The sequence below is a fragment of the Danio rerio genome, chromosome 5 (assembly GCF_049306965.1).
Source record: "Danio rerio strain Tuebingen ecotype United States chromosome 5, GRCz12tu, whole genome shotgun sequence".
Classification (NCBI taxonomy): domain Eukaryota; kingdom Metazoa; phylum Chordata; class Actinopteri; order Cypriniformes; family Danionidae; genus Danio; species Danio rerio.
Window position 1 is genome coordinate 73401793 of NC_133180.1, and position 10708 is coordinate 73412500.

General features: G+C 35.7%; 1 protein-coding gene across 2 annotated transcripts in view; it reads left to right on the forward strand.

The window, feature by feature from the left end:
* Positions 1-277: 277 nt before the first annotated feature.
* Positions 278-10708, forward strand: part of ebf2 (EBF transcription factor 2) — a 51718-nt gene continuing 41287 nt past the window's right edge. Inside the window, exons 1-5 of one of the 2 annotated variants that reach the window (NM_131418.2) lie at positions 278-867; positions 2767-2923; positions 6215-6272; positions 7672-7727; positions 7840-7913. In NM_131418.2, the coding sequence (NP_571493.2) occupies positions 734-867; positions 2767-2923; positions 6215-6272; positions 7672-7727; positions 7840-7913 (479 nt within the window). In that variant the 5' untranslated portion in view covers positions 278-733. Of the gene's footprint in view, positions 868-2766; positions 2924-6208; positions 6273-7671; positions 7728-7839; positions 7914-10708 lie in introns of both variants that reach the window. The other variant, XM_005165618.6, reaches the window with a different exon arrangement.

Genomic DNA, 10708 nt, shown 5'->3' on the forward strand with positions numbered 1-10708 from the left:
TGTTTAGAATTTTCGCTGACAGCCCAAATTTAGCCTTGTTTTAGCCAAAAGGACTATGTTTAGACGTCTATTAGACATCTATAAGACATCTTTTAAAAACAAAACATGCTTGCTGTGACATTTTAAATTTAGCATAGCGAAATCCCTTTAATAGCTATTTTAACTTGTAGTCATTGACTGCAAGAACGTCAAAAAAGAGGAGTTTTCAGTTCTCCAAATACGGATTTGCCCCTCCTCTTTCTCCAGCTCTGGCAGCGCAACCCATTCAGACTGGGGTCCCAGTACAGAGCCCTGCAGCATCACTACGCTCGTATGGTTTTAAACGGGCACGATCCTCATCCTCACCAAAACACAAAACCTCTCCAACGCATTTTTTGGATATTTTCATCCAGGAGTGGGTTGTTTATTTGTAGCAGATGATGTTTGGAAAGTGAATGTTGCTCCCGTAGAGCAGGTGAGCGGAGTGCGCGCACAGTTTGAATGGGTCTCGAAGAAGGATAAATCTACACCAAGAAAGCAAGTGACCAAACAGTTTATTTAAAAAAAGAATCACGGAGGACATCACAGCTTATTTTGGGGGGAAAAAACTTTCTGGAGAAATTCTGGAGAATAGTTATATCAATTCACTGACTGGGAGAAGCAGAATCTTCAGATTTTTGTTTTAAACTTTCTTTTCAGAGAAGAGCTTCAGTTTTGCACAAGTGTCTACATTGTCTTTACAGGTTTGTTGTAAATGTTTGAGAGTCAGGATCATTCGATTAGAACCATCACTGAGTTGAAAGTGAGAACTTTTGAAGAAGAAATGGATCCTGTTCGTTCTTGGGTGCGCAACGTCGGTGTTATTGATGCAAACATAGCGGCTCAGAGGTAGGCAATTCTGCATTTACGCACACCAAAACATTTAACACCATATTAAACACCACATATACACACTGAGAACATTTCTGTATACTCCATCGCTATCTGAATAAAGCCCAAATAACACCACAAATGCACATTTATCTTCAGAAGAATGCAGCATTTTAGGAATAATAGCCAAAACTTTTTGTATTTGAGTCAGTTGTCAAAATATGTAGCTATACAAATTTCCACATGCGGCTCTACTTCTTCTTCTTCTTCTTAATATTATTATTATTATTATTATTATTATTATTAGTATTATTATTATTATCACTATTATCAGAAGTAGCTGCACTTTAAAAATAGTTTGCATTAATTTTTAAAGCTGAATCAATTTAACACGAGTCCATTTAGCTTATAATAAACTGACTTAAAACAGTGCACATAACTTATAAAATTAGAACATTAAACATTATTAACTTAGGTTAATAAGTTACAATGACCTAAAAACATATGCTTTTAGAACTAATTGATCATATACTGTGTAGTTGTTAGGCATATTCAATCAACTAATTTCATTAACCTTTTGTATCATTGCAAAAATAGCTACAGCAACAGGTCAGGCTCTTCTGTGGCGGTGAACGTAAAATGACACCGGAGATTAGAGCATCATAGTTCAGCCTTCAATGCTTGAGGTGACAGAGTCACGAGCCGAATGAAAGAGGCAAACAAAACAATACAATGAAACCCGTATTATCTCATGGAGATAGCAGACCTACTTTAAAACACTTGAGCACGTCGCTTGAACGGCAATAGTTTGAGACGTATTTATTATACTTTGATTAGGCCTATTTTGCTCAGCGTAAGTTTATATTTAACCCATAATTATAGAGCACTTTGTCGAAAATTAATAGCATGAGCAGCTAATTAATTTTAATCTTAATATGAGTTCAAAAGCAAATAACTAAAATTAGGCTGTAAATAACACAAGGAGTCGTCAGAAATCAACAAAGTAGGCTACATAATTCTACTTATTTTGACTGATTATTTTTGTATTTAATGCAAAACTAAACAAAAAGTGCTCAGGGTACCCTAAATTAATAATGTGTCGGTGCTTTTTGCCTTAGGGCAAGGGATTCACCAGAATAAACAGCAAAAATCAGTCCAAAGCACTAGAAAAATGTGGAAAAATATTATTATACCAATTATATAAAACAATATATCAATTTTAGGCGCAGTTTTATAGAATAGCCATGTCAAAAAAGGCTTTTAAATATTTTTTTCCACATTTATCGAGTGCCTTGGACAGATTTTTACTGTTTATATTTGTATTTGCTTTTAGCGTTTTGAACTGTGGAGCAGTCTACATTAAACATGGCTAATTTTACCGCTTGTGACAAATTCAGCGTAGTTATTTAATCAAACAGTGTATTGGCAGACAATTTAGCATACATCAATCATTGTTTGAGAGGTTCATAAAGTGCACACTGAGCTTGTTTCCTATTAAATGTGGGATTCTGAAATATCCAAAAATGCTGCAAACACAAATGTTCACACAGGGGAAATTCAATGTATTTTTTTCAAAGCATCAACCTTTAACTTTTTAAAAGCATAAGCTACTTATAATCCTAGCAAGAGCATCCAATAACAAAGCAAGACATGTGTTAAATTAGCTACACTGACTTTTTTCATGACAACAGTGCATGAAATAGAAAAAAAGAACCCCTTCAATAGTAAATGATTGTCTTAGGTTATTAAAATTTATAAACAAGTAGAAATGTAGTTACAAATGTAAAAGCAATTTTCATTATCATAGACTACTGAACTAATTTAATTATTATATATATTTGTAATTTTTATAATAAAGATATTTAATTAATTATTTATTTATGCATAAAAATTAATTTTTTTTTAAATCATCCACAGTGGAGTGGCCTTATCTCGTGCTCACTTTGAAAAGCAACCTCCCTCCAACCTCAGAAAGTCCAACTTCTTCCATTTTGTTCTGGCGCTGTATGATCGCAATGGACAGCCTGTGGAAGTGGAGAGGACATCGTTTGTTGACTTTGTGGAGCAGGACAAGGTATATTCTATAGCTTGTTGTTTCTCCTGCATTATCTTTACTGGATGTTTGATGAATTTCCTACCGTTCGTCACTGAGTTCACCCAACAATAATCATCATTTGCTCACACTCAAGTGGTTCTAAGCTTTATACATTTACTTCTTCTGTTGAACACAAAACAAGGTATTTGGATATTCTGAAAAATAACTGAAACCAGCAGCTATTGACATCTATAGGAATAAAAACATAAAATACTATGGAAGTCAACGGCTGTTTTCTTCTGTATATCTTCCTTTGTGTTCAACAGAATAACTCAAACAGGTTTGGAACAAGGGAAGGATGAGTTAAAGATGACTGAATCTTCATTTTTGGGCAAACTATCCCTTAAAAGATTGTGGTTAGGGTGAAAAACAAAACCTCATAAAATTGCATGGATTACTTGATATCCAGTAATATTAGAAAAGACATTTTTTGTATTACTGTACTTACTGTATTTTAGAGCATGCAAAATGTCTCATGTCTCTAACTCTTTTTTTCCTAATTTGTTAATATGTCTGGTTTCCCCCAGTCCAAAGACATGGGCAATAGGTGAATTGGGTAAACTAAATTGGCCATAGTGTATGAGAGTGTACGGGTGTTTACCAGTGCTGGGTTGCATTTGGAAAGGCATCGGCTGCTTAAAACATATGCTGGAATAAATGGCGGTTCATTCCACTGTGGTGACCTCTGAAATAGAGACTGAGCCAAGGAAAATGAATGAATGATCAAAAATTTTGCAAACTGATGAGTGTGTGTATGAGAGAGAGTATGGTTTTTCCCAGAACTGGGTTGTAGCTGGAAGGGCCAAAACATATGCAAAACATATGCTGGAATAGCTGGCAGTTCATTCCGCTGTGGCAACCTATAAAATAGAGAGTAAGCTGAAGGAGAATGAATGAATAAATGAAAATTGGCCATAGTGAATAGATGAGTGTGTATATGAGAAAGTGTATGGTTTTTACCAGTACAGGGTCGTAGCTGGAAGGGCCAAAACATATGCTGGAATAGCTAGTGATTCATTCCGCTGTGGCGACTTCTGAAAAACAGACTAAGCAGAAGGAAATGAATGAATGAATGAAAATTGGCCATAGGGAATGGATGTGTATGAGAGAGTGTATGGGTGTTTCTCAGTGCTGGGTTGCAGTTGGAAGGGCATCTGCCTCAAAAAACATATGTCAGATTAATTGGTGGTTCATCCAGCTGTGGTGACCCCTGATTAAACAGGGACTAAGCTGAAGGATAATGAATGAGTGTTACCTATGTTAATGTTCCTTCATTTTCATCATTACTACCTGTTTAGCATGGCAAGAGCAACCCAATGGAGGTTGTCAGATGCCAAAAAGGCACTATTTATTGCAATTATATTATCTTAGCACATAAATCCAGCCTGATCACACTAGTGGCAAAACCACTAGTCATTCAGTCATTCCACTAATCATCTCATATTTATTACTGTTGAAAATTGTGATGGATATGACACATTTTGTGCCTGTAATAATGAATATTTTCCACCAAGCGGCTGAATTTACCCTTAGAAAGCTGAATTACAGTATACTTTGTGAGTCTGTGTGTGTTGTCACGATGGCATTTCACATTTTGATACGATATCTTGAGAAGTATCGATATTTGATAATATTTTCGGAACAAATTGGGCAACATAAAAGGTATGCAAATGACGTACAAAGGGAAAATAAAAATAACTAAACCATATAATGCTTATACGGGGTCTAAAAGGCAATAAATTACCAAAAAAAAAACTAAATTGTTATTTTCTGATTTAAAAAATGTTCATTTATTTACCTTAATATTCATTTATCATTTTCTTTTCGGATTATTAATCCAGGGTCGCCACAGCGGAATGAACCGCCAACTTATCCAGCACATGTTTTACACAGCGGATGCCCTTCCAGCTGCAACCCATCTCTGGGAAACATCCATACACACTCATTCACACAAATACACTACGGCCAATTTAGCCTACCCAATTCACCTGTACCGCATGTCTTTGGACTGTGGGGGAAACTCATGCAAATGCAGGGAGAACATGCAAACTCCACACAGAAACGCCAACTGACCCAGCCGAGGCTTGAACCAGCGACCTTCTTGCTGTGAGGCGACAGCACTACCTACTGCGCCACTGCGTCGACTTTACCTTATTATTATTATTAATATTACTTTCTTTTTCAAAATCCAAATAGTAATTGTTTATCTCCCCGCTGGTGAGAAGAGAGATTAATAGAGAGCAAAGCCAGTATATGACACTAAACACAAGCAAGATTCATTTATACATTAATTTTCCTTCGGTTTAGTCCCTGATTTATCAGGGGTCGCCACAGCGGAATGAACCGCCAACTATTCCAGCATATGTTTTATGCAGCGGATGCCATTCCAGCTGCAACCCAGTACTGGGAAACACCCAAACACTCTCGCGTTCACACATTCACTCATACACTACAGCCAATTTAGCTTATACCCTATTCATCTATAGCGCATGTCTTTGGGTTGTGGGGGAAACCGGAGCACCCGGAGAAAACCCCACGTGAACACGGGGAGAACATGCAAACTCCACATAAAAATGCCTATTGGCCAAGACTCGAACCAGCGACCTTTTTGTTGTGAGGCGACAGTGCTAACCACTGAGCCACCTTGCCACCCAAAGCAAGATTGTATAATTTTAAATATATCAATATCAATATTTATCGATATTTTTGACAACACTAGTCTGAACCATGGTAAAACATCACGTCAAAAAGTGCTTTATGATGCATTTTTGATCTGTTGCAAGTTTAGAGTTTAGAATATTTACCACTGACCTCTTCATTCATTCATTTTTCTTCGGCTTAGTCCCTTTATTTATCAGGGATCGCCACAGCGGTATGAACCGCTAACTTATCCAGCACTTGTTTTACACAGCGGATGCCCTTCCAGCTGCAACCCACTACTAGGAAACACCCATACACACTCATTCACAAACATACACTACGGCCAATGTAGTTCATTCAATTCACCCATAACGCATGTGTTTGGAGCACCAAATCCACGCCAACACAGGCAGAACAAGCAAACTCCACACAGAAATGCCAACTGACTTTTGATACCAGCAAAGTTATAATAAAAACCGTATAGTACATATAGTTTGGCACCTTTTATAGTTTTGTAGGCTTTGCTCAGTCATGAACTGTATGTTTCCTTGCTCGTTTTAATATTGATATTGCATAATCATTATGTTTTGTTCTTCCCGTGTTTGTGCTTGGTGTTCTTCTAAGGAGCAGACGGGAGAAAAGACCAACAATGGCACTCACTATAAACTCCAGCTCCTCTACAGTAATGGTATGCTCAGCATTCTCTATCTCTGTATATACAGCTGAAGTCAGAATTATTAGCCCTCCTTTGAGCTTTCCTTTTTACAAATTTTCCCAAATGATGTTTAACAGAGCAAGGAATTTTTCACAGTATTTCCTATAATATTTTTTCTTCTACAGAAAGTCCTATTTGTTTTATTTCGGCTAGAATAAAAACATTTAAAAAAAAATTTAAACCCTTTTTTTTTTTTGTTAACTCTTTATTGAGTTTTTCAGGAAACACTATAAAACGGAAAGAAAAAACAAGTGTAAATTTAAAACCCACTCCAACCCATCCCACCCCTGGTAGACTTCAAAAGTATAAAATAATAATAATAATAATAATAATAATAATAATAATAATAATAATAATAATAATAATAATAATAATAATAATAATAAATAAATGAATATATAAACAAATCAAATAATTTTACAAACGAATTTTACAAAGACTTCAAAAAGGATGACACAACATCAAAGGCTGAACGCCATATACTGACAGTTTTCATATTAGCACCATGTATACGGGAAGTTGAGAGTTCCATCGAGAGAATGTCCAACAAATAAACAGTCCAGGTTCGTCTGTCCATAGTATGAGGAGGATTTCAGCGGTTGACCAGCAATTTTTTTGCTGCTGTGAGAGCAGTTAACAAAAGACATCTTTGTTGAACGGACAAAGTAAGGTCCCAAAAGTCATTCATGAAAAAATGACATGGAGTCAAACATATCTCAGTTCCCAACAAGTATGATAAATCATGTGAGAGCTGAGTCCAGAAAGGAGAGAGAGAGGGACATTCCCAAAACAAATGTAAAAAAGTGCCTAAAGATCCTTGTTAACAGAGATTACAATTAGAAGAAGATGAGAGATTCATATAAAAACGTTTCTTTGGAGTCAAGTAGAACCTATGCAGCAATTTCCAAATTTTAAACCCATTTTTAGGTTAATATTATTAGCTTTCTTAAGCAATATTTTATTCGATTGTCTACAGGACAAACCAACGTCATACAATGACTTGCCTAATTCCCCTAACCTGCCTAGTTAACCCAGTTAAGCCTTTAAATGTCACTTTAAGCTGTATAGAAGTGTCTTGAAAAATATCTAGTCAAATATTATTTACTGTCATCATGGCAAAGATAAAATAAATCAGTTATTAGAGATGAGTTATTAAAACTACTGTGTTTAGAAATGTGTCGAAAAATTCTTCTCTCTGTTAAACAGAAATTGGGGGGAAAAATAAAGGGGGCTAATAATTCTGACTTTAACTGTGTATTCTGTGTAAATATTATCCTTTATTTAGATTCAGTGGCCAAATTTGAACTCTGGTTTAATTACCAATCCTCTATATAGTGACATCAGTAAGTTTATGTGTTGTTTTTGTTCACAGGCGTCCGCACTGAACAAGACCTTTATGCTCGTCTCATTGACTCGGTCACTAAACAGGTAAAACACTGCTATCCTTTTCTGAGGTTTGAATTCTTCTAGCCAAAATAAAATGCTTGCTTCGTTCTGATTTTTAATGCATTGATTCGCATTGCTGTTTTGCATGGTTCAGCCCATATCATATGAAGGGCAGAACAAGAATCCAGAAATGTGCCGCGTTTTGCTGACTCATGAGGTCATGTGCAGGTGAGTACGTTTTTGATATGTACAGTTGAAGTCTGAATTATTGGCTCTTCAGAATTATTAGCCCAGCTATATATTTTATCCTCAATTTCTGTTTAACGGTAAGAAGATTTCAGCACATTTCTAAACACAATAGTTTTAATAACTCATTTCTAATAACTGATTTATTTAATTTTTGTCATGATGACTACAGAATATTTGACTACATGTTTTTCACTAGTATTCAGCTTAAAGTGACATTTAAAGACTTAATAAGGTTAAGTTAGGGTAATTAGGCAGGCCATTGTATAACAGTGGCTTGTTCTGTAGACAATTGAACAAATATTGCTTAAGGGGGTTAACAATATTGAGTTTCAAAATGTTTTTTTAAAAATACAAAATTGCTTTTATTCTAGCCGAAGTAAAACAAATGAGACTTTCTCCAGAAGAAAAAATATTATAGGAAATACTTTGAAAAATTTCCTTGCTCTGTTAAACATCATTTGGGAAATATTTAAAAAAAAAATCATTTAAAGGAGGTCAAATATATCTGACTTCAACATCTTTTCTGAACAACTTTTGAAGTCTACCTTTATTATTTTAAATAACAACACAATCTCACGACAATTCGTAACTTTTTGATTTAGTTGCTAATTCGTATGAATTCGAATGATCTAATTCATACTATTTAGTACGATTTGCTCATCACCCAATGGCGGTTTGGGTTAGGGGTGGGGTTTGGGGTCACGCTTCCTTTTTAAAATCGTACATTTTTGTACGACTGAACAACTGAATTACCCACTAAGCTGACAAAACGTAAAATACTTACGTTTCCTCGTAAGATCAGGCTGTAAATAAAGGTTGATTACTGGCATTCATGAATATACATATATTTATACAACCATTCCAATACACAAGATTATTTGTGGAGTAAAATTATTATTTAGACCAGAGATGTCCAAAATAGGGCCAAAGTTAGCCCATGGTGACCTTTAAATTGGCCCCCCATCCCATCTGATAATGCTTTAGAGATTGTGATTTTAAATTTGATGTAACTTTTTTATTTGTTTGTTTTATTGTTAAGCCACACAAAAACTATCTGATTTAAAGTTTAAAGTTCCAATTTAAATGGTGTAAAACAGTAATTTCTAAAGAGATCAGGATCAGGACGCTTGGTGATTTCTAAAAATCAAATTCATTTTATTAAACTATTAGAATTACCATATTTTATCCTTCACCTACCGAAGAACAAAATAATAGTTGATAGTAACTTTGTCACCATGATAATAATTAACAATAATAATAAAGCCAGTGGGTAGCACAATCGCCTCACAGCATGAAGGTCACTGGTTCGAGCCCCGGCTGGGTCAGTTGGCATTTCTGTGTGGAGTTTGCATGTTCTCCAAGTGTTGGTGTGGAATTCCTCTGTGTGCTCCGGTTTCCCCCACAGTCCAAAAACATGTGTTACAGGTGAATTAGGTAAGCTAAATTGTCTGTAGTGTATGTGTGTGAATAGATGTTTCCCAGTAGTGGGTTGCAGGTGAAAGAGCATCCACTGTGTAAAACATGTGCTGGATAAGTTGGCGGTTCATTGCGCTGTGGCAACCCCAGATTGATAAAGTGATATATATCACTATATATATAGTGTATATAATCATTCATTTTCTTTTCGGCTTAGTCCCTTTATTAATCTGGGGTCACCACAGCGGAATTAATGGATGGGAAACATCCATACACTCTCATACACTACAGACAATTTAGCTTACCAAATTCACCTGTAGCGCATGTCTTTGGACTGCGGGAGAAACCAGAGCACCTGGAGCAAACCCACGCGAATGCAGGGAGAACATGCAAACACAGAAACGCCAAATGACCCAGCCGAGGCTCGAACCAGTGACCTTCTTGCTGTGAGGCGACAGCACTACCTAATTTTCAAAAGATGTTGATAACAACCAAAGAAATTCATATATGAAAACAAAACAAATCTAATTAGTTTAAAAATGAAGTGATGTATACCAATTAAATAATGCAGAAAAAAGTATTGAACACATGAAGAAAGGGAGGTGTAGAAAGGCAGTGAACGCCCAGACAGCAGCTGAAATCTCTCAGTAGTTTTTTAGCAACCCTCTGCCCTTCCTCTGTGTAAATGAATATCAGCTGGTTCAGTCAAACATCTACATTAGTAGGAGGATGAAGATGAAACCAGAGTGGACATTTCAGCAAGAAAATGATCCAAAACACAGCCAAGGAAACTCTCAGAGAGAAAAAAAATCAAACTGTAGAATGGCCCAGCCAATCACCTGACTTGAATCCAATGGAAAATACAAAATAAAGATCAGATTTGATAGACGAGACCCACAGAACTATCAAGATTTTAACACTCTGTTGAAGTCTGTGATTATTTGTATTAATTTTCAGTAATCATATATATATTTTTATTGTGCATTGAGTTAACTTGGACAAATAAATTAGATTTATGAAATTAAACAAACAACAAAGTTATCAGTTTGTGCTAATGGCAAACTGTACATATGAACAAATAATTTGCAAAAACAGCTGTTTTTAAAGTGTTAAACTCTTCAATACTCAATGTAAAACATGACTTCTGAAAACTAAAAAGCTCCAGTTTAAGTAATTTCCATCAATCAGTTTTATTTTGCAGTTACATTTTTCAATGTACAGCCTAAAAACATGAGAATGACTAAAGATGCAGTAATCAAACCCTTCATATGTGTCTGTATTAACGCAGACAAAGCCTAAAGAACACAGATAATTGATCTTGTGCGAGTGGATGTCCGAGAGAGTGTGTATATATGGTG